Source organism: Narcine bancroftii, chromosome 3 (genome assembly GCF_036971445.1).
Source record: "Narcine bancroftii isolate sNarBan1 chromosome 3, sNarBan1.hap1, whole genome shotgun sequence".
NCBI classification, from domain to species: domain Eukaryota; kingdom Metazoa; phylum Chordata; class Chondrichthyes; order Torpediniformes; family Narcinidae; genus Narcine; species Narcine bancroftii.
Window position 1 is genome coordinate 226,154,886 of NC_091471.1, and position 25,439 is coordinate 226,180,324.

General features: G+C 42.1%; 1 protein-coding gene across 1 annotated transcript in view; it reads right to left on the reverse strand.

Moving 5' to 3' along the window:
- The window catches only part of fras1 (Fraser extracellular matrix complex subunit 1), a 642,015-nt gene that overhangs the window by 227,067 nt on the left and 389,509 nt on the right, over positions 1-25,439 (reverse strand). Inside the window, exons 24-28 of the mRNA XM_069926766.1 lie at positions 23,528-23,668; positions 21,454-21,594; positions 20,901-21,041; positions 18,439-18,709; positions 12,350-12,434 (exon numbers count right to left, since the gene is read on the reverse strand). Coding sequence (XP_069782867.1) covers positions 12,350-12,434; positions 18,439-18,709; positions 20,901-21,041; positions 21,454-21,594; positions 23,528-23,668 — 779 coding nt within the window. The remainder of the gene's footprint in view (positions 1-12,349; positions 12,435-18,438; positions 18,710-20,900; positions 21,042-21,453; positions 21,595-23,527; positions 23,669-25,439) is intronic.

A 25,439-nucleotide genomic window follows, 5' to 3' on the forward strand; every position in this document is an offset into this window, starting at 1 on the left:
CCAAAGTGTCTCCCAATCCCTGCCTGGTAAGAGTCTTTATCTGTATTAGTATTAAGTATATTAGTAAGGCTTTATCTGTAAACGGGTGGATGGGGGAGGGGTTAATTATGACGTTAGCCCAGTTAGCGGAACACTGTTACTGCGTCAGCGATTGGGGTTCGTACTTAAATTTTGTAAGTCGTGAATTACTTGATTAGAGTGAACTTTATATAATTAAGGATGATTTTTTTTCAAATTACTTTACATTATGCACTGTCTTGTCTTTTAGACTGTTTATTCTCAATGCAGTTGTATTAGTTTAGCAATGTAAGCATGAGAATCAGGCAATCGGAAAACTTGCATATCAGACATCCGCAATCCCCATAAGTTTTACTGTACTTCCTTTTGCTAATGTCTGACAAGATCTATAAGTTAGACCTTCCATTTCCTTCCCTCAGACTGGATTTTGCACCTCAAAGCCTCGCATAGGTTAAGATCATTTTTAGAAAGGCCTTTTTTTGAAGATAGCAAGTCCAATTGTACATACGAACTTCCTACTTCAACACCACAGTGTCATATAAACTTATCCCCAAATTCTGAGAGCATGCCCTCAGGACCTCCCTCTCCAAAGGACTTCCCAACCTGCAGGCCACATCTCCTCCCTGATCAACGTGATCACAAATATCTTGCAAGCTCTCCATATCAGCCACCTACTCTACTTCCTGTACACCTGTAACTGTGCACCCAAGTACTGGCTCATATTCCAACACCAAGGAAATAGAGGGACTAGTGACTTGGTGCCAGGATAAAGACCTCTCCCTCAATACCAGCAAAGGAGCCGGCTGTAGACATCCAGAAGTCGAGTGACATTCATCTCCCTGTCCGTATCAACAGTACTAAGGTGGAGAGAGCAGATAGCTTTCCCTTCTTGGGGGTAAGTATCTCCAACAACCTTTCTTGGTCTAACCACATCAATGAGATGGTCACAAAAATAGATCAGCAGATTCAGTAAAAAAAAATGTCCCTGTCATTTTCATATTCCAGAATGAGTAAAATAAATGTTGTCTTTGCTCTGTTCTAACTCAACTCAGCAACTTTCCCTCTGGTGCCATTTTTAACTGGGTTGACTAGCTGGACTGCCAGTAAAACAAACTTCCTCGCTGCACCTTGGTGCATGTGAAGATAAAATTGAGCATCCATCAGCTTTGACTTTGAATATGATTTGATGCTGAATAGAATCAAGTTTGCAGATGATCCAACAATAGTTTGCCTTACCAGCAATGACAGTGTGTCGGCGTACAGAGAGCAGGTCGGCAGACTCATGAAACGGTGCGAGAGCAACCCGAGCCCTCAATGTGGACAAAACATAGATGACTGTGGACTTCAGGAGGACGGAAGTCGACCACTTTCCATTACACTTTCATGGTTCCACAGAGAGTAGAGAGCACAACGTGGCGTGCATATTTAAGGACAACCTATCCACATCGTCTCCTCATTAGTCAGGAAGGTGCAGCAGCACCCACACTTCCTCAGGAGGGTGAGGAGGGCAAGACTACTGGCCCCAATCTTGACAAGATCTTACAGGAACACAAATGAGCATGTCCTGTCTGGCTATATTGTTGTGCGGTATGGTAGCTGCAAAGCATCGGACTGGAAGTCCATACAGAGAATCATCAAAATGGCAGAGAAGATGTCTGCGGTCTCCCTTTACTATATTGGCGACATTCACAGGTAGTGTGGCTTAAATAGGACTCAAAGAATTATGGAATACCTTTTCCATCCAGCACACAGTATCCTTCAACCACTACCATCATGAAGGAGATACAGGAGCATCAAAATCAGGACTACCAGGCTGCGAAATAGCTTCTTTCTGCAGGATGTGAGATTGATGAACTGTGACCTGTAACCAAGTAAATCATCCCAAAGTATTTATATATCTTTATTTTGAATAATATTCTTCTGTATCATCATCATTCAGGTGCCTTGCTGTTCGGTGTGGGCGATCATGTCTCTCCATCCATCACGATCTCTAACCCTCTGAATTGTAGTTGTCGCCTCCCCTGTTCTCCTTCACCGAAGGCTCTATCTTTGAGCTGAGACCATAGTCGACGTTTATACAAGGGAAAACTAATGCAGTGGTTTCCTGTTGCCTTCTTCAGTCGCAGTGTCCGTACTGGATGGGTAAACCAGGCCCTTGATCAGCAGATTCATCTTCCCAGCCTTTTTAGTTTTACAACCATCAATTCCAACTTGCAGAATCCACGTGTGAAAACTATCCATCGTCTGCAATCCATGGGTTCACGTGACTCTGACTGGGAGGCTAAGTAGGTGCTACACCTTGCCCAAGGGTGACCTGTAGGCTATCGGACGGAAGGAGTGCCTTGCTGAACAACTTGCGCAACTCCGACACCTTCTGTATATAAGTGATTATTATAGATATTATGTGTGCACAGAGGTCCAAAGAGATGCTGTTGGGTGGTCTATGTACAGTCAGAAGGCAATTAACTTGAATTTAAGGAAGTACTTGCTTCTGACATAATTTGATTAAAAACTGGTTTTACATCTGTAAGTCAAGATATCAACAATTTAATTTTTAAAATTTAGACATACAGCACGGTAACAGGCCATTTCGGCACACGAGTCCGTGACGCCTAGTTTGCACTCCATTAACCTACACCCCAGAATGGTGGGAGGAAACCGGAGCCCCCCGGAGAGAACCCACACAGACAAGGGCAGATTGTGCAAACTCCTTACAGACAGCACAGGGCCTGAACCCAATCCAGGCACGATCGCCTGTAAAGGCAAGGCGCCAACTGCTATGCCAACCATGCTGCCCTCAATCGAAATGCTTTTGAAGTTTTAAATAAATATATTCCTCTTGCAGGAGAGAGAGTTGGATCACAATAACCAATCGGGAGAGGTCAAGGTGTGAATGAGGGTTTCCAAAGCAGATGAGTTGGACCAGCTTCACACAAACATGAATGACTGCACTTTTAATTTTAGGTGGAGGAGAGATGCAGATGAAACATGGTGCCAGAATATCTGGGAAATGAATCAGTTAGGATTTCACCATAAGATTAGCATCCAGTGGTTCCTGCTGCATGTAGACAACTAAAGGTCAGGGCTGCTTGTAACATAGCTCCCATTGAAATAGTCTGTCACCACTGACTGTCTCTGTTCACACATGAAAAAAGGCACTTGGGAAAAGGGTGTTGCTTGCATTTATGACAATGTACCTCATGAATTTCAAAAAGAAATTAAGAGAACAGAAGTGAATCAAGGGAACTGAGGAGTGAGCGAAAGGGATGTGTTGAGACTGGCATTAAGAGACTCAGTGCTCTATGTATATTAAACTGCAAGAAAAGGAGAATGAGGAAACAAATGGTAAAACTAAACAAAAATGGGAACAAGATTTAAATATAAAGATAAAAAAGGAAACATAGGAGAAATTATGTTCTGGAACGATGAGAAATACAATAAATACGAGGCTACGTATGATACAATATAATTGGTTACACAGACTATACATTACACCGCAAAAGTTAAATAAATGGGACCCAACAGTATCTGATAGATGTTTTCGATGTAAAAAAGAAATGGGAACAACAATTCATGCAATCTGGACATGTGAGAGAGTAGAAAAATTTTGGGATGATCTCAATCAGATATTAAATAAAATAACAGAAAACAATATACCAAAGAATCCAGAGATCTTTCTCCTAAGTAACATAAAAAACAAAGAATTTGGAATTGATTTGGAGGATGCACAAAAAAGATTTGTTAAGATAGCCCTAGCCGTAGCAAAAAAATGTATTATGTCAACCTGGAAATTGGAAGATAATTTGAAAATACAACAATGGTATATAGAAATGAATACATGTATTCCATTAGAAAAAATAACATATAGTTTAAGAAATAATATTGAAATATTCGAACAAATATGGGAGCCTTACATTAAATACAATAGCGAAAACCTACCGGGGACAAACATTACCTAAGTTGATGGAAGGAGAAGGAAAGAAAAGAATGGACTCAGTAGAATTTCTGGTGTATTTTTGTTGAATGACAACATTGTCTGACTGGTTTAATGCAACCTAGATTGTATACCTAAAATGGATGAGAGGGGGGGGGTGGTTTGGGAGGAGGGAGAAAAAGTCACTGTATATGTGTGAAAAAGAAAAAGTGTATATCATGGCTAATGTGATTTATGGTGTGAAAAATAAAAAATTTAAAAAAAAAAACAACTCAGTGCTCAAATACTAGGACCAGTTTATGGCTTGTGATCACTGCGGGTAACTCCTCTCATACACATTTACATGCCTCTAGATGTGACAATTTGCAATGCTTTACAAACTGCTCTCCCACTATATTCGTGACATCTGCTCACTTGTCAGCAAGGCGCAATAGTGACTGCACTTCCTGAGAAGACTGAAGTGGGCAAGGCTACCAGCCGCCAATATGCCAACCTTCTACAGGAGCCATCAGGAGTATCCTGTCCGGCGTGGTATGATTTCTGCAGAGAAATGGATCAGAGGTCAATCCACAGAACAATAAAGGAAGAGTGGTAGGGAGAATCACTGGAGTCTTCCTCCCAACCCCCTTGCCCCCCCCATCAGTGCGGTCTATCGGGATTATTGTCTAAGGAGGGGGTGCAAAATCATTGAGGACCCTTCCACCCTTTCAGCTTCTCCCGTGGGGGAAGAGATATTAGAGCCAGCCAACCAGCTTCTTCCCCACTGGCAGTGAGAATGCTGGACGACTAAAGGAACTGTTCACACTAACCCTCCGAGACTCTTAATTGTACATATTAACATTTGTCCTGCATATGTATTGTTTGTCTGTATGTGTACCTGGTTGTGTGTCATGTCCAGAGAAGGCGGTTTCATCGGGCTGTACTCGTGCAATTGGATGACAATAAACTTGACTTTATTTAAAACTCTGCCATCAGTTTCACAGCTCATCGATACTGCTGCAGCCATAGGGATGGTCAACAAATACTTTGCCAAACAGGATGGATGCGCAAGTTCTCCAGGTTCCAGGGAAATCTACCAGCAACGCTCTCCACAAAAACATGGGCTTTTTTTAACGTTTCTCATTTCAATTTTTACTCAGATTCTATGTCCCCATACCATTTCTATTCTGTGGGCTTTGCTAATTGCCTCGATGTCTTCGATAAAACGGCTTATTTTTCTTTTGAACATCATTACCCTGTGGTATGATGTGACAGGGCTCTTTGAAAAGCATGCACTGCATCTCTTTTAGCTCTAATTATGTTTTTTTTAATTTAAAAAAAATTATTTACCATTTGCATCAAAGTGTTTCTTCATCTTGAACAATACATTACAATAGAAACAATGCAAAACGATACATAAATTGGTTTTTATCCCCCTACCCCCACAAAAAGAAAGAAAACAGAGGAAAAAAAGAAAGCACAAAAGAAGAAAATGGAGAGAATTTTTTAAAGAGATTACATAAACCAACATATTTATAACATAACTAAATACGTAAATCTTATATTTTAAATCAATTGTAAATGGTAAATTTCAATATATCTAATATTACTCCTAATGAATCATATATCTATTAAGAATCTCATATCTCTTACACCATCTAATTTAAATTTAATGTTAAATCAATTCTCCAAAATAAAATAAAACATCAATGCAATCGATATAACTCCATTCACAAACATATATTTAATGATAATAGATCTCCCTCTAAGACATTAAGGTTAAAATCCAATATATCTAACAATAATCCCAATTAATCCAATAAAAATCTCACACCTCTCTTACATCCAATTTAAATTCAATATTGAATCAATTCTCTAAAATAAAATAAAACATCAATACAACTCCATTCATAATAGAAACATCCCCCTCCACCCCGCCGACAAACGAGCCTGTGAACAACAGCCGATGGACTCCGGCACCCTTCACCTCCCAGGTATTACATCAAAACAGAGTCTCTAATTTACTAGTCCATTTTCTCATTGCAAATAATTCCTTCACATTTATTCGGCTTATTAGAAGGTAAAGTTTCCACAAAATCTGATGCCTGTTTGTAATCCATTAAAAAATTTGTTCTTGCCATCCAGTGATACAATCTTCATCGTCGCTGGATAACGTAACATAAACTTGTATCCATTTTCCCAATGACTTCTCTTGACTTCATTAAACTGTCTCCTCTTTGCCAACAACTGCAGTAAAATCTGGGTAAAAGAAAACCTTTGAACCATGATATTCAAGTGGATTTTTCTTTATTACTTTTTCTGCTGCTAGGGCTAGGATCTTTTCCTTGTCGCGTTATTTTGAACACAATTACTATAGAGCGAGGTTTCTCATTTGATTGTAGTCATGGTCTGAGGGCTCTATGTGCTTTTATAATTTCAATTTCAAATTGATTTACCCCCAGAACCTTAGATATCCTTCCTTGGAGAAACTGAATCATATCATGTTCTTCTTCTCCTTCCTCCAAGCCAACAATCTTAATGTTGTTTCTCCGACTAAAATTTTCCATCTTATCGATTTTTTCAGAATTTACCTTCCTCTCAATAATTTCTTCTTTAACATCAGACTCCAATTTTTTCAGCTTCTCCTTTATACATTTATCCTTTTCATAAGTCTTCATAATATTCTGATTTTTCACATTCTGTTGATCTTGTGCTTCCATCATATTTGTAGATAACTGTTCGTATTTTTCTTTAACCTCAGATTTTAAATAATCTGTTTCTTCCCATATCCTTTTAATATAATCCCACATTTCCCATACTGTCTGTTTCAGTTCGCCATCAGAGTTCCTTTTATCCTTTTTTATAGCCTTAGTTTTATCTTTCACTTGTATAAAACCTTCACAAGTTGAAAAAATTTCTCCAAAGCTTATCTGTACTTGTTCTACAATACTTGCCAGTTCACCACTGCAATCAATCTTCAGTTCTAATGGTGTTGAAGTTACGGAATGATTGTTACCTATAAATTATTAATGATCAACCTCCCTTAAAATAACCTGAACAAGGCAGATTGGCACAGTGGCATAACAGTTAAATCTGATCAACAAAAAGAGAAACAGACAAACAGCCCAGTGTCAACCTGGAACTTAATTGCTTAGCTTACTAATTATTTACTTGAAGAGTCTAACAGATGGTTCAACAGATACTAAAGAAAGGGACAGAATTACGATGGTCATTTTCTACTTCTCCAAACCCCTCACAGGTTCAAGAAGATAAGAAATTTCTTGCCCCGACACATCTAAGTGAGGCGAAGCAGCTGTGAGATGCTAATGACATTTTAAAAAATGTTTACCTCCTGGCTACGCTGCCCCTTTGAGAAAGCCAACAAGAAAGAATAAAGGAGGTATCAAATTACTTGCAATTTCTTCTTACAAAATTGATTTTTTTCCCTATAGATAAGCTAACTCACTTACATGCTACACACAATATGTGAAATCTCTTTCTAAGTGAGTACTCAGAGGAACTAAAGGCTCTGCTGTCTTTCCACTTGAATGATTCAGTTTTTCCAAGCCACAATACAATGTGGAAGGGCTTCACTGAAACCAAAATAATATGGATTTCAAAAAGGGAGAATATGTGATACCTAGTACTTCACCTCATGTTTTGGCTGGATGTCTGGGGTTTTGAGCCATTCATGGAGTGCATCCAAATGAATCAATCCTAAATAGCATCTTCCTGCATTTGAATAATTTCCTTCTTAATCTGCTTCCCTTCTCTTCAAGGGGTAATGAGGTTCAAGCAAAGAAGCAAGGTTTAAGGTGAGCGCCAAATATGCCCAACCTTCAATCTCAGTCAACTTCATTCCTGCTCCCTATCCACACGTGACCGGCTCGACAGGCGTGGAGAGAGGCAGAAGATGCAGGCGATGTTTAAGCAGCGGGTGGCAGAATGGCTGGGCAGCAAGGCGGCAAGCAATGTGTGAGAGGGACGAATACGATAAAATTGTGGAGAATGGATCTTTGAAACTGAACCAAAAGTTACTGAAAATTATTTGCAGGTCTCCAGCTTCTCACAAGGATAATGCTTTTAATTTTGATTCAGCAGCATTTTGGTTTTTGACGCAAGGACACAAGAAATAGAAGCTGAAGTCATCCATCTGGCCCATTGAGCCTGCTCTACCATTCAATAAGATCGTGGCTGATCTGACCGTGGATTCAACTCCACTACCTTTCCTTTTTGCCTTTACCTTTAATTCCCCGACTGTGCAAAAAATTGATCTGTACCTGAAATATATTTAATGAGGCACCCTCTACTGGTTTCTTGGGTAGAGAATACTGCAGATTCACTAATCTCGAGAAAAAGCGGATCTTCCTCATCTCTGTCCTAAATCTATTCCCTTGAACGTTAAGGTTATGTGCCCCAGTTTAGTTCTCAACTACCAGTGGAAACAACTTTCCTTCTTCCATCTTATATAAACATATAAAAGTATGAAAGGGATAGATAAGACCACCTTTCATTCTTCCAAATTCCAGCAAGTGAAGTCCCGGATAACTCGATCTCTCCTCGTAGGCTGAACACATCTTTAGAATCAACCTAGTGAACCTCTTCTGCCCCACCTCTAAAGCCAGTATATCTTTTCCCAAATACGGAGATTGAAACTGCACACAGAACTCCATGTATGGCCTCACCAGGACCCTGTTAGTGCACAATCAATGGCACAAAGACCGAAGTAATCAAAACTGAAGGCTTTTATTCACAAGAGATGGATGGCATCCCTTGTGTTGCTGGCTCACACCGACCCGGACTCGATCTGAGGGCAGGCTTGCGGCATGATAGCCTTTATGGGGGAGCAAGGGGAGGACTCCCGAGCAAGCCAGTGAGAGCAGGGTCAACCAGGAAAGGTCATGCCAATTTACGTATAACGAATATGTACAATAGTGGTTTCACCTCACCTGTACAATTGTTGCAGCAGTCTTCCTGCTCTTAAATCTCTTCAGCAGTGAAGGCCAAAACTCCATTTGCCTTTTTGATTTACTGCAGCACCCAAAAGCAAACCATTTAGCAATTTCATGCACAATCGTTCCAGGGTTCCTCTGCACAGTGTCCCTGAATCTTTCACCATTTAAATAATAATCTGGTCCACTATTTTTTCTCCCCTAAGGTGGATGGCCTCCCATTTACCAATGTTGTCCTCTAGCTGATGAACCTCTTGCCCACTTACTTAACCAATCCATTTCCCTCCACGGGCTCCACCTCCTCTGGACAATTTTGGCTTTTCCAATGGCTTTTTTTGTGTCGTCATTAAATTTATAAGAGTGTTGCTGTGCTTCTTGGGATTTTGCTTCTGTTTCCCTGATCAGCAAAGAATGAGGAAAATGCATTACATGAAGGTTCAATGTTCCGAAATGCTTGGGATGAAGTTGAAGAAAAAAAGTTTGAGAGCAAAGTTCGCAATGAGGCACGGCTCTGTGGTCAGAGGGACAGCGAAGGCACGCAATTCACAGGTGGATTTACCTTTGTTTCCATCAAGATAGTTGGGGGTCAATCCAGGAAGCCCCCACAAGGTCCATTCAACCCTTTTCCCTCAGGAAAAAGCGCAGCAATTACAAACTGCACTTCCAGGAAGTCGGACTAGGCATGGGGCATATAGGCCCGCAAGCCTGTCCACCACTTAATGTATGATCTATGTTGACCTCAACCTCTTCTGCACCATTTCTTCATGCCTCCTTATTCCTTGATCTAACAAACATTAATCTAGCTCCATTTAAAAGAATCATCCAGGCTCATACCTCCAGGGCTGAAAAATTCCAAAGCTTCACCACTCTCTTGGTTTTAAAGGGTTGGCTCTTTATATTGTTATTACGTCCCCTTTCTCATAGCTCCCCCACAAGTGAAATATCCCAACATCGAATTCTATTTTTAAATAAGGTCATCCCTTACTTGTGTAAACCTACAGGCCACAACTATTTCCCGTAGTCTCTCTGGGTGGGACAACCTCTTTCCCCAGGAATTCCTCCTACATTGCCATCTCCTCTGATTTTCAGTATGAAGACCAAAACTGTAGCCAATGTTCCAACACCCTCTACAATTGTAACGTCACCTCCCTATTCTTTAAACCTTTGCTCGGAAGGCCCATACGCCACTTTCCTTCTGAACGGCATGGTTAGCGTAGCAGTTAGCGCTGGCGCTCTCTGCAAGGAGTTTGTACCTCGTCCCCGTGTCCTTGTGGGTGGGCGGCGACTGCTCCATTTCCTGTCCACCCTTCAAAATGTACCTGGGCCTGCAGGTTGATTGGGTTGTATTGGAGCGACACAGGCTCTTGGGCCAAAAGGGCCTATTACCATGCTGAGGTCTACATTTTTTTTGAATATTTCATTTTCAAGGATTCATGCAAACAAGCAGCATGAAACATTTCCTCGCCACGCAATATAAGTGACACAGTCCAGTATTTTTCCCCTCGTCCTCCCCACCTCTTCCCTCATTTTATGCAAAAGTGCAATTACATAAGAAAAACAGCCCATCACCGACAGGATCCACGACCATCCCCAAGGTTCAAGTTGTTAAATAAACCGTAAAGGTTAAAAGATAAACAATAAAAATTAAAACACACACTGTCTGGGCCACAACCCCGATTCACTCGCTCCTTCATTTACCAGGCAGAACGGTTTGTCTAAATTTAAATGTGATTTTTTTTTAAATGGAGGCCAAGAAACTACATGACCTTTTCTTCCTCACTCTTTATTTAAGTTGTTTTTGTGCTTCTTTCCCCCCCCCCCCACAAAGTTGTTTTTGTGCTTCTTTTCCCACCCACAAAGTATAAGCATTCATTCTTATGTGACAGAGTAGATATGTATTTGGGAGGTAAATTGGGAAAGGTTTGTTAGAGTAGGTTACATACAAACACTTTAAAACAGATTTTATTTGAAATACTGGAGCTCTGCCCCATGCTAGACATATCAGATCCATAGCTTTTGTAAGAGCTTTCAAGAATGCTCGAGACTTCACTAATGGATTGTCGTTTACCAAAGATAACTGATGAAAGAGCTTGTTGGAGCCGCATATTGTCTGAAGGAGAGCTTGTTGTTGTAAGAGGGTCATGTGGTTTTGCAAGCAGAGAGAGTCAAACAGGCTTCTCTCTGAGAGAGAGTGAAGGGACAGAGATCACTTGTACAGTGTAACAGCCAACAGAAGTAGCTGGGACTGGAACAGGACAAGCTGGCAAACCTGCTTGGAAGACGGCCTGGTCAAAGCCTTGTGGTTTGTGCAAGAGGAGAGGACTGGCTGTCTAATGTTTCACATGGAATAAGGGAAACAAAAAGGAATTCTGTGGTGACCTGAAAGAAAGAGGTTATCATCTGGAGAACCCCGAAGAGGTAAGTTTCGTCAGCAAGACACTAGAGTGGCTGATGGAAGTATCTCAGTTGTGAATGTCCTGGAACAACAAATCTCTCTCTGAAAACTGACAAGAACCTTCCTGAGTGGTAAGCATTGACCTTTCAATCACCAAAACCTGGTGAACTTTATGCATGTTAAATTCTGTGCACAGTACAAGAATTGCCTGCAACCAGTGAACTTGGAGGAATGAGAAGTGAGATTGGACTGTGAACCCAAGAACTTTTCTGAACTTACACGTACATTACATACACGTGCGCTTAGAATTAGAAAGGGGTTATGTTAGGTTAAGTAAGTTCATAGAGTTAAGTTAAAATGTGATTCTGTTTACATGTTTAAAAATAATTAAAAGCAACCTTTGTTTAAGTAACCATTTGTCGGTCTATTGCTGCTGGGTTTTGGGGTTCTCTGGGCTTGTAACAGTTGTTCTTGGGTGAATCTTTCCCTCATGTTTAATATCATAAAACAGCACTGACTTTCTCCAAAGCAACAAATGATTTCTGCAAGGATGTGGCTGGAGATTGTAGCAAGTGTGAGTCTGATCAAACTTTGCCTCTCTGAGGAATGTGAAAGCCAACCTGCTCAGTTTAAAACCTGGGCACCATGGTGATACAACTGCACTCCTACCGGTATACTGCAGGGGGCAACCTCTGTAACCGCGAGTTGGCAACCTGGGAGGCTGGCCCCACCATGCTGACTGTCAATCATTGGTCCGCGTAAAGACTCGAGACGGCCCCTTCAGAGAGCCAGACATGTGGAGCCAGCAGAGACACTGTGCCTGCTGTACAGTCTGTGGACTTTGTGCCAGAATCATTCACACAACAGGGCTCATGGGCACTGTTAATTTACGAAAGCAAAGAATCTTCATTTTTGAAAGGGAAAAAAAACCATATTGGAACTAGAAAAAAGGGAAATATTTATTTTCAAAAATAAATTGCCATGGTTACCGAAAATCAGAAATAAGCCATTAGAATGCTGGAAATGATCAGCAAGTTAGGCAGCATCTAAATATTTAATTTCATTTCTTACCTTGAATGAAAGGGCTTGAATATAAACTGTTTCTGGCAGAGAGAACAGTTGGCGGTCACTGGCTTTCAGGGTAATTTTCCCCTTCCTGGCAAAAATCAATGAGACAAAATAAAGCATTAAAGTCAAAGACCAGTAATTTAAATGTTTTTTAAAAAAATATTTAACTGACTTTGTAAACTCATACAGAAAAGCAGTAGTCGTATGGAGATCTGCAGCTTTCAAGAAACGTAAATGGTTCCCATGATTTGACTGCCATCTAATTGACAATATTATTAGAATGGGACCAATATGAGGAGCCAGAAAATATTCACTCTATTTGCTAAATAACACAAAGGGTCAAAACGTGCTGCCTGGAACAGTGGTCAGCCTGAATCTACTGTTCCCAGAGCAGCACAGTGGGCGTACTGGTTAGCGCAACATCTTTTTCAGCGCCAGTGATCGGGTCCGCACCTGAGTTTGAATCCCGCGCTCTCCGTAAGAAGTTTGTTCGATTTCCCCCCCCCCCATCCAGTGTCTGCATGGGTTTTCCCCGGGGGGGGGCTCCGGTTTCCTCCCAATACTTCAAAAGCATACTGGGGCTGTAGGTTAATGGGGGTGTAAGATGGGTGGCATGGACTCATAGGGCCAAATTGGCTGTTCTGTATGTAAATATTTTTTTTAAAAACTTTCCGTGAGAAGTGACTGCCTGAAGCCATCCCGATCCAAAAGAATAACAAGCTAATGAGCTGCCCTACGATGTGGCTGCCACATGGAACAAGCCGCCCAGCAACATTAATACCTGAAAACACATCCCAGGCTGTAAAGGAAGGGGTGATAATATTGAAGTTAACATAGAATTATATAGCTTAAGTTATGTAGTGGGCTTGGATACAGGGGTACACACACCACAGCATATTTGACAAACACTAAGAGCAGAACTGATGGGCTGAATGGCCTACTTTCCTTCCTTTCTCTTATCTTGTGAAGATGTTAGTTGGTAAACGCCAAATACAGCAGACAAGCCAACAATGGAATTAGAATGAATCACAAGGGATGTAAGAACAATGTGTTCTTTAAGGGAACAGTATTGGATGGCATTCAGCCCTGTGCTGGCAAACCCCAGATCCATTTTGAGCGACAGGTGCCAAACTGAAGCAGTGTGATGGGAAGTGGTGGGGGGGGGGAGAAAATGAAGGCTGGAGGACATTTAGTTTTGCGGCAGAGCACAGGGAGCTGAATAAAACCTGTCCTTTGGGAAGGGCAGGGTGATGAAACCAATCCCTTGTGAAAAGGCATGTTAAAAAGCAGCAATGTTTGAACTGACCTGAATAAAACCTGACCTTCATGAAGGGCAGGGTGAAAGGAGCACTCTCGGAGAAGGCAGGGCTGCTCTTTCATCATCAGGAAAATGAGTTCTCTAACCTTAAAAAGCTAGGGGGAAACGTGAACACGCCAGCGAGGAGAATTCTCTCTAAAAGCCGACTCATGGTAAGACGTGCGAGTTTGTAAGAAAGCTGATGCTCTGTACTTGCTCTATAAAAGACAAAGGAGGAAAAACCCAACACCCAACCCCAACCCACCAATTTTCCCTTGCAACCACTGCAACCGTGCCTGCCTGTCCCGCATCGGACTTGTCAGTCACCAACGAGCCTGCAGCAGACGTGGACATACCCCTCCATAAATCTTCGTCCGCGAAGCCAAGCCAAAGAAGAAAGAAAAGAATAAAAACTTCTGGAACATAATTTAAAAGAAAGTGTGGCGGCCCGCAATTGCAGAGATCGGGCTGGCACATTGCGCGGCAGCAGACGCGGTCAGAGATCACTAAAGCGACTTCCAGGACAACGAACCAGCTGGGGGTAGAAGCTGGGGCAGCATCAGATGAACAACCCTAAAATGGCATTGGTCAAGCTGTCCAGCTAATTCAGCAGAAACAGGCTGGGGAAGAAGGGCATTCAGATGCAGGGATGTTCCCACCCATTATTGTTATTCTTATGGCTGACTCAGTCAATCAGCAAAAAACCCAGGAACTTGAACAGTATAAATCAACCTTTCCATCCCTAATAAAGGAGTAAGCTTTGTGTGTGTGTGTGTGTGACTTGCACATAGTGAGGGGGTTAATCATGAGTTAAGTTTAGAGTTATTGAGAGATGTGATGTGAGGAATAGTTTAACTAAAAGACTTTTTTTTTCCAATTTACCATTGTCTGGTGACTTTTCCATTGCTGTTCCAGTGTTCGAGCTAGTTAAGGGCCTGCTAGTTGTAACACAGGCTCAGCACACTACCTGACCCGCCAATGGCACCAAAATCCTCCCTGACATTCAGAAACATTCTGAATGTTGAAAACCATCAAAAAAATTAATGAAAAGGCCATTTACAAAAATTTCCATCCACCTTCAAGCAACTAAAATGTTTACACCAACTCAATGAATTAAGAAGGACATATTAACTGATATTTATGTCCTTCACAGTGGTCTTTCTGCGCAAATAAGTGGAGCCATTATTCACATGTAGGAACTGAGGTATTGCAGCAGTACTGTAAACCTCCCATTTCACAGCACAAGTCAGGAAACTGTTGGCCAGAAGGTTTGAACCTAAGGTGTTTGTTCTTGTAAGAATCCTGAATTCAGTGGCACTCATGCTGGATACATTGCCAAAAGATTCAGAACAGTAGTCAAACAATTTTATATCATTTATTCTCAATCCGATTGGACTCATTATCACATTGATGCGCTCTTCAATCCAACTGGATCTCTTCAGTTTCATTAAAAGGAAAATTCTGCCAATTTTTAAAAAAATAATTTAAACTGGAGCATCCCTGAAATTTTTTGGCTCCTTGCCCAAAGGCTGCTACTTTGCCAATTCTGATTGGTTAATTAACCACGTCCTGCTGTATCCATTCAAATATAGATTTAATATATGATGTTAATATTATCTAATCTATGTTTTGGAAGGTGGACTCTGAAAGCAGTTTGCTAATTTAGCACAACGCTGTCACAGCGCCACCGACCCGGATTCAAAGCTGCCACTGTCTGCAAGGAGTTTTCCCCATGTGGGTTTCTTCCGGGTGCTCCAGGTTCCTCCCACACTTCGAAACATATGGGCATTGCCAATAAATTGGGTGCAATTGGGCGGCACAGGCTCGTGGGCTAGAAGGGCTATCTAAATTTAAATTTAATTTGTTGTTCCTGTGCACAATATTCTCCAATTAGTGTTTTTAGATTGCAGGCAGGTAACAGCACAATCAACGGATTTTGCCGCGACTCATGCAGTCTAAAAAGGAATGCGCAGGAATATTGAGTCAAATCCTGCACCGTGATTTATCCTGCAGGATCCCTACTACTTTTCAGGGGAAGCCTGCAGTCTAAATCACACCTCATGAATTCAACATCAAGCTGATGACGTGCTCAGCATGCGACAACCAGCGTGGCAGTTTGAAATATTCTGAGTCAATCAGCCATCACGCCTGGAGCAAAGCACTGGACGGCTGCAGAGATCAATGACCTCCTCAGCATGGATGCTGAGGATGAAACTGATCATTCCCTGCATGGCACATCTAAGGATGCGCCCACATTGGATGTCACGCGTTAGACGCTAGTTTCAGACGCGGGCCACATTGCTCCACGTACAAGCATGGGGACTAACGGGCACAGGAGCTTTCAGTCTAAAAAGGTGTGCAGTGTAAACGACCACAAGGTGAGTAATTATGTTTATTTTTTCCATGGTTTTCCCATCCCTGCAGTCTAAAAAACATAAATGACATCCTAAATGAACATTTCAAGAATCAAGATTCAGTATTTTTGAAAGTTGAAAAAAAATTGAGGACTAACGTAAAACACGTAAACAAAAGGAATTAATTTTTGATACTTACAGTTTAATGCACAGATCAACAGATGCAATGGTATTAAGAAGGAAATTGCAACAAGAAATACAAGAGTAGATGATAAGGCTGCAGATGCTGGAAATCTAAAATAAAAGTAATTGCTGAAAACATTCAACTTCTGATCTTCAACCTGAAAAGTTAATTCTCCTTCTCTCTCCATACCTGCTGCCTGAGCTGTTGTCTGTTTCCAACATTTTCTGCTGCTCTTTGAGGCACTTTAGAGCTTGCAACGACAACATTCCAAGATAATGATAGGACAATTGTACGCAAAGTCCCTGATGCTCCATTTGCATGTTTTTGCTTTCCCAAGGTAATGCCAATAGAGCCTCCCCGCCCCCAACAGTGGGTAATTTGGTAGATTTCTGTCAATACAAGTGTTTGCTGTCTTCCTGGTATTCCCATTGGTTGTACAGTGAAAGACTGCAAGAAACCCTGCAAAACCTCTTGTCTGCAGGATATTGAATAAAACGACATATTTATAATTCATGAGCCTCCTGAATCAGAAACCACTTACACCCTCCGCAAAGAAACGAGTAATTCAGAGACGTTTAATGAAAGTGCATAATTATTTTTTAATTACTTTAATCTAGAAATGATTACTTTGTCCAAATATTCAAGCTATTGCCATGTTTTAAAGCCAATATTTGGTGAATGTGCCAAAATTTTGAGGCAAATATTGCCCTATTTGTGGTATCTTGTGTAGACTTCAGTATACACCTGCATTGAGCACCTGGGGTTAATATTGCAGTAAAATCCCCATTATCCGGCACTCAATCAAGCCGCCGGCAAAATATTGAGGAAAATAAATAAATATATATTTTCTCCTTTTGTTTAGTTAATATTTTTAAAACATTTAGACATACAGCACGGTAACAGGCCATTTGGCCCACGAGTCCGTGCTGCCCAATTACACCCTGGCATGTTTCGAATAGTGGGAGGAAATCAGAGCCCCAGGGAAAACTCATGCAGACACAAGGACCAACTCCTTACAGATAGAGTGGGATTAAAATCCAGTCCCGATCACTGTCGCTGTAACAGCACTGCACTAACCACTACACTAACCGTGCCACCCAAATAAAGAACGTTTTATGCAAAAGTTTAAATCAAAGTTAAAAATTGTAAAAGTAAAGGTTCACCCGGAGCAAACACAACCCCTTGGTGATGATGGGAGCAAACATTCAGTCAGCGGAGCACTCCGGGAAGATAAGACCGTTGCGATTACTCTCCAAGAAGCCATCATGGATACGATCAGGTGATCGACGTCTTTCTGAGCCACAGTAAAGGGAGTAGGTCAGAGAGGGGACATACTTTGAATAGAGATTGTCTCCATTACTGACTTAAAAATTAAAATGCTCTCATTTATTTATTGATCAAGTTACATTCGCCAAGCTATCAAGTAGCAACATCCATTTTAAAAAGATTTAAACATGCAGCACAGTAACAGGCCCTTTCGGCCCGCGAGACAGTGCTGTCCAATTCACACCCCATTAACCTGCACCCCCAGTACGTTCCAAACAGTGGGAGGAAACCCACGCAGACACAGGGAGAACATACAAGCTCCTTGCAGCTAGCGTGGGACTCGAATCCCGGTCCGGACCCAATCGCTGGCGCTGTAAAGGCGTTGCGCTAACCACTAAGCCAATTCTAACACTGAGCTCCTGATCTGAAAACATCGCTCCTCCTGATTTATTGATACATCATGTTCAAATTTTCTATTAGCGCTGCAATGCCCCCATGAAATTAATCATGATAACAAATACTTTGGAATTATTTTTTCATACAATTCATTTCTGTTTCAAAGGAAGTCAATGTAATTAGACTGAGCAGAGAAATTTCTATTACACCCTGTATTGTTCCTCAAGATTTGGCCCTCAGATTAAATTTAAGTTTTAAGAGTTCTGAAACTTCATAACAGGGGAGGAGGCATGGTTAGCGTAATGGTCAGCGCAACGCTATTAGAGCACCAGCGTTTGGGGCCAAAGTTCGAATCCCGCGCTGTCTGTAAGGAGTTTGTACATTCTCCTCGTGTTTGGTTTTAGGTTAATTGGGTGTAATTGGGGCAGCAGAGGCTTGTGGGTCAAAATAGCCTGTTAGTGTGCTGCATGTCTGAAAAAGAAAATAAGCAATTCCTTAAAGGGTTTGGATATCAGTGGGATGCGCTGAAGGGAAGAAATGCCTGTGTCCGAGGGTCTGGCATCCACTGAATATTGAATGAGTCAGTTTCACTCACCTGGACTTATCCTTGTCATGAATAAATAGGATGCTGTGCTCCTTTAGCTCGCTGATGGTGAACATGGCTCCTTTCTGAAGATGGATCTCTTTCCCTTGTTGCTTCCTAATCAATTTTCCATTGGCAGGTGGGTTGACAACGTGGAGGACAAGGTTCTCACTGGGCGTGTCAGCATCATAGACGCTGAGAACAGAAGTGTTCAGGGCTTGGCTGCCACCAATCTCCACAAATAAAGAGTTACTCGTGTGAAGGACAGGCGCGTAAATGTTAACTGTAAAGACAAAAGAATTCACTGTGTTAGCGATGCAAGGCTATCAGGATATTCCTATCCTAACATGAGGGTTCCTATCCCCTCCTTCATTATGGAAAGTTGACAGTCATGCGCTTTCCATCATGGGCACTGAGGAGAGTTGTTCTTTTACGTCCACCAGTTAGAGCAAATGGGGCTTCAGCATAAAGATGGCAAGAAGAGGCTCCAAGCAAAACAATAGACTTCTGTGTTTTCGTTCCGTTCTGCCATTGATTTCAAGGATTAAAGATCAATGAAGAAGAGATTTGGCGTTGAGCCAATGTGGCTTTCTTCAAGCCTCAAGAAGTTTCTCTGAAAACAAAGATTTTCAGAGGTTGATGAAAATCTCGGGTTACTAATCTGCTCTGCTGACTATTCTTCTCCGCTGTGGTGAAAACCTGCCCATCAACTGAAGCCACATTATAAACCTTGAGGCCTTTCACAACAACGTCTGCTTTCCAATCCCCAGAATCAAATGGGAGGTCCATTGAGAGGACACAGCTCTTCATTCTATTGTTGGCATTTATCTACGATCTGCCTGGCAATGCCCACAGTGCCCCCAGATGGATAGATATTCCACAGAGTTGCTGGACGATTATCTAGGTGAAGGCATGAACCCAGTTCAGGTTGAAGCTAGTGAAGGTGTCACCCACTTTAGACAAGGGAAAGGGCACCCTGTGGCTCCCGTGCTCAAATCTGCCAACTTCCTTCTGGATTGTCATTAGGGGTGTATTCTAAAGATTTTGGGAGTGTTCTCCATGAAGTATTGCATACCAACATTAAAGATTTGAGAGGAGAAATTAGAAGTCCACAAGACACTATACTTTGAGAGAGAAAATGATCCTTTACGTCTTGAACATTTATCTTTCAACCATATGACTTGGTCATTATCACAATACGTTTCATCAGACGTTGTTGCTCACACTGTAATTGTTCTACACTCAGGATCATCGGGAAAGTACAAATTAATTTTATCCCATTGATCAACTGACATTGTTATTTTGTAAATTGAAGGAAACCAATTGTGCAGATCTTTACTAATTTTACACATGCAATCTGTTATTTGCAGAAAAATCATTTGAACATAAAAAAAAACATCCTTTTATTCAGCAGTACAGCAGACGGATATTATCTAAAATCAAGATGTCTCACCACCTGATGTGACAGGCAAAAGATCTAAGTAATATCTAGCTTATTTTATCAAATCTCATGCATTTGTAATCTGTAATGTGGTTCTAGATCTTTCCTGGAATCAATAAAAGCCATTATCAGGTGTGGCTATCTTTGTCTGATTACATTAGGGGAGAAATGCAATTTAGTCTACATATATTACTGGATCACACACAGCACGGAGAATGAACTTCAACCGCATGACCTCTTGGTGTTAAAAAAAAAAGGGGAATAAGGAGTCAGTTCCCAATGTCCTATTGGTGGAGTGACCCACAGCATTCATTGTGAGGCCAGAAGGCAATGGGGACTGGCACCCCCTAGTAAACCCTAGCACGGTTAGTGTAGTGGTGAGTACCAAGCTATCACAGCACCAGCGACTCGGTTTCTAATCTACCGCTGACTGTACAAAGCATGTGTCCGTGTGGTTCCGGGTGCTCCGGCATTCCTCTCACGCTCAAAGACGCACGGAGTAAATAGGTTCATTGGTCACATGGGTGTATTTGGGTGGCACGGGCTTGTGGACTGGAAGGGACTCTTACTATCCCTATAAATAAAATAACGTTTCCTTGCACTGTACAGTTTAAAAAGATGCCTGATATGGCACAGAGCTTCATGTACGTTCATGAACACAGATTTTTTCGGAGGTTTTGTTCAGAAGCAGCTGTTTCAGCATTATTAGGTTTGCTCATTCCTGACTTCTTTATTTCTTTCTTGCTCAGTCCTCCCTCCAACATGGGCGTCGCTAATGGCCATTGCACCTCAGGCTGCAGCACTCAGCCTCACACCATGTTAAACTGCCCTCGTTTAAGCGCAGCAGCCCCCCCCCCATTCCATGAGCAGCAGAACTCTATCCTCCCAAACTCCGCATAGCCAAGAGAGCTATGAGGATTGTGCCAAAGAAGCTGAATGATCAGGAAGCCATTCTCTTTAAAGGAAATCACACAACAAGTAAAGGGATCATCCTCGTCGCTTTCCCTGACCCTTGTTTCTCCACTTTTCTTACCTTCACATACTCTCTTGTTCACATTGCCATAGTAACCTGGACCACAGTCAGAAAAGCAGAGGGCATTCTTCAGGAAGGTCGTGCTGTCACATAGTTTGCACTGCAAGACATTGTCACATTCCAAACAGCCCGATGAACATTCTGCAAGTTAAGGGGAAGGATGGAGCAAGTTAAAAGGCTGCAATATTCAGAACCCAGATCTAGTCAGAAATGCAGAATGCTAACTTAATCTTCTGATGGTCTTGCTAATGTAAGATAATTCATTTTAATCAGTCAAAGATGAACAGCATCTCTGCAGGCACGTTTTCTTAAATGAGAACGTCTGATATTTGACAGTCATGCCACTGATATTATTCTCTCTCACAGCTGCTGAAGGCAATTATGGTATCCCACGTGAGATTACAAATGGTGAGTCAACTTGAAGATCTCTCGAGTTCATCCACCTTAGATTCGCGTTGAAAGAGAGCTTCACAAAACGCAATGGCATGACATGGTTACAAAACACAAATGGCACAAGAAACTGCTTTCTATGTCGAAGGGGGCATTATCTCACCGATGCACTTTTGACGATTGCGATCGGAGTGGTATCGTCTCCCACAGACCTGAACGCAATGTGTGCCTAGCAGTAGATAAGGTGCTTCACATTGGCTGCACACATCAGGTCCACTACACTTCTGACAATGCTCATTGCAGCCTGCAGAATACACAATGAACACAACCACAAATCTCAATTCTGATTGCACGAAATAATGTTTTGAAAATGTTAATAGAAAGAATAATAAACTTAAATTGTTAGTGTCTGAAGGAAATAAGAATACACTTGATTCCCAGTCGGAAGACTGCTTCTGAATCATAGGTTCAAAGTTTTGCTTAGCACTTTCTCTCTGATCAAACATCTGAAAACAAGGTAGTGTGCAAATTAAGACTTTTCTAATTACTGGTTCCCAAATACTCATTCGTGGAACTCAGAGTTTTTTCTTAGATCTGAACAGTAACAGGCCATTTCGGTCCACGAGAACGTGCTTCCCAATTTACACCCAATTAACCTTCACCCCTGGTACGTTTTGAACAGCAGGCAGAAACAGGAGCCCCCCCCCTTCCCCGGGGAAAACCCACGCAGACACGGGGAGAAAGTACCAACTCCTTACAGACAGCGTGGGATTCAAACCCCGGACCCAATTGCTGGCGTGGTAAAGGCGTTGTGCTAACAACTACGCCAACCATGTCGCCTGTGAAATTTACAGAAGATGTGAAAATTAACATCTCTAATGGGCTCTCAGACTACATCAACAGAGCAACTAACCAGTTTATGAAAGAATATATTTCATGACTATAATTAAAAAAAAGGGTCTAGAAATTTAACAGCTTTATGACCGAATCAAAGTGCAAAAGCCAATTGCTAAATATAATCAATCCTTCTGAGCACACGCAGGTCATCATGATAGGGTGAACTCTGATTCCGTGTTAAGGAGTGGCCTAAGGACATGGTGGACATGCACTGAAGTCAACAGTGTCGCAGCACATTTCGACACGACTGCTGCAATATGGAGAGCAACTATACAACCATGGAACAGTGTGGTCCTCGATCAGGGAAGTTGGCCAGAGTGTGAGGAAGAGCACCTGCTAAAGTGTCCTTGAAAGGACAGTTCTTCCCTGCACGATTCTTAGGGAGTCTCCTGCAGGAAACCAACACAAATTCTTTTCTTGTGGACAGACAGTCTGGTTGTGTCTGCAGTTTTGAGATAAAGGCCTACCCACCACAATTTTTGGGGAAGGTTCAGACTTGTCCTATTCTTGACCCAGGTGATGATCACCTTTACTGTGAGATTCTGAAGAGTGTGAGGAGTGGTTTATCCGATTCCCCTCCCCCCACCCCAGAGTAGGTACCACTACCTTGACAACAGTTGACCAGAATCTGCCCTATCACACACTCCACAGGGTTTCCCAATAAGAACTGTTGCTTTAATCCCATGGAGGGATTATACAGTGCTAAACTCATAGCATGCATGCAACTCCTGCAGAGCTACCTGGTTCTTGTCACCTGTGCCCTGGATGAAATTGTACTATCGATGTCTTTTAGTATATACAGGTACACAATCCTTTATACAAAACCCTTGTGGGACAGTGGGTCCCAAATTTCAGATTTTTCCAGATTTTGGAAAGCCAGATTTAAACCCACCCAAATTGTGCTCCGGTATCCACCGACACCCCCTTCCAGTCGCGCTGCCGTCTCCCCCCCCCCCCCGACTTGCCCGCCCGACTCGCACTGCCCCCCCCCACTCGCCTGCCCGACTCGCGCTGCCAAACTCCCTCCCCACTCACGCTGCTGGTCTCCCCCCCCTCTCGCCCGCCCAACTCACACTGCCGGTCTCTTCCCCCCTCGCCCGCCCAACTCGCGCTGCCTACTTGCCGGATTTTGGAGCTTTCCGGATTTTAGATGTCCGGATAAAAAGATTGTGTACCTGTACTTCTCAAAATACAATTTCTGGAACAAGGGATTGCCAAATACACGTGGGCTGGTAGTTTGAGAGAAAAATCATTAGTGATAAGGTGGCATTTCTTTGAGACCACAGATTTCCTTACCTGGTTACACATAAAAAGCTGTACAAATGAAAATCAAGACTCACGGATGCATTCTTTTCCTGCTTTGTAGAAGCCTGCATTGCACCTCTCTACACAGGAGCCTTCTTGCAAAGTATAACCATCCATACACTGTAGGCAGTCCGTTCTGAGGGGCCCCTTACAAGCATTGCAGCTCCAATCACACTCTATCAAAGTAAACAACACTGTTATTTCCTTTAAAGATAGCATGCCGACGTCAATTTTTAATGAATAGAATGGGATGTGTAAAAAGGTAGCACTACTTCAAAAGAGATGCCACACTGGCAACGTCTATGACATAGACAGTTAAGTACCCAGTGGGGCAAAGTTGGCAGAATGTTCTGCATCCTTGCTCCAATCAGTGGAAAGCACATGGAGGAAGACCAGAAGTCCGCAGATGCTGGGAAAACTGGAACTACTCACAAAATATGGGAGGAAATCAGTGGGTCGGGCAGCAGCCAGGGAAAGTGATAAATTTTGCTGATGAAGGGTTTCAATCAAAAATGTTGAATGACTATCACTTTCCTTGGATGTTGTCTGACCCATTGCATTCCTCCAGTGTTTTGTATGTTGCGTGAGTGGAAAATGCATGGTGACATTTGTCACAGAATATATGTGTTTTTGGACAGGTTTTTTAGTGTCAGTCACATACAATTTAAAACAGATCTTATTTAAAATACTGGAGCTCTGTTGGGGCCAACAGCCTCTACAAAAGCTTTGGAGAGTGCCAAAGAGGCTTCACTAATGGATTGTTGTTTACAAAAAGGCAACAGATGAAAGAGTTTGTTGGAGCTGCATTCTGTCTGGAAGAGAATTTGCTGTTCTAGGAGGGTCGTGTGGTTTTGCAAGCAGAGAGAGTCAAACAGGCTTTCTCTCTGTACAGGGGGGTGGGGGGAGAGAAAGAGACAGAGATCAGTTCTACAGTTTTACAGTCAGCAGCAGCAACTGGGATGGGAACAGGACAAGCTGGCAAGCTTGTGGAAAATCCCATTTGGAAGATGGGTTGTGAGTGCTTAATTCAGCCTGGTCAAAGCTCTTGTGGTTTATGCAAGAGGCGAGGACTGGCTGTCTAATGTTTCACTTGAAATAAGAGTGACAAAAAGGAACTCTGAGGGGGCAGGTTTCTTCGGCAAGACACTTAAGTGGGTGTTTGAAAAGGAATCATTTGTGGGTGTCAGCATACAACAAACCTCTCTCCAAAAACTGACAAGAACCTTCCTGAGTGGTAAGCATTTACTTTTCAAGCACCAAGGCCTGGTGAACTTTATAAATGTTAAATTCTGTGCACAGTATAAGAATTGCCTGCAACCAGTGTACTTGGAGGATTGAGAAGTGAGAATGGACTGTGAACCAAAGAATTTTTCTGCACTTGCACACACATAACATACATGTGCGCTTAGAATTAGAAGGGGATTAAGTTAGGTTAGTTAAGTCAATAGTGATAAGTTAAAGTGTGATTCTGTTCTCATGTTTAAAGATAATTAAAAGCAACTTTTGGAAAACTAATTCCTTCTGATTAGCTACTTAAGTCTCTTGCTGAAAAAACTTGCACCATCAGGGTTTTCCAGACGATTACCTCATTCTTTCAGGTGACCCCAGAGTTCCTTTTTGTTTCCCTTATTTCAAGTGAAACATTATACAGCCAGCCATCTCCTCTTGTACGGACCACAAGGGCTTTGAACAGGCTGAACTAAGAACTCATAATCCATCTTCAAAATGGGTTTTGCCACAAACTTGCCAGCTTGTCCTGTTCCAATCCCAGCTGCTGCTGCTGAACTGTAGATCTCTCTCTCTCTCATTCAGAGAAAACCATATGATCCTCTTAGAACAGCAAACTGCACTCAGACTGTGGCACTGGACCAAATCTTCTGAGTCTGTTCATCTGTTGTTTTTCAAAGCAATAATCCATTACTCCACAGCATTTCCAATTAACACCTA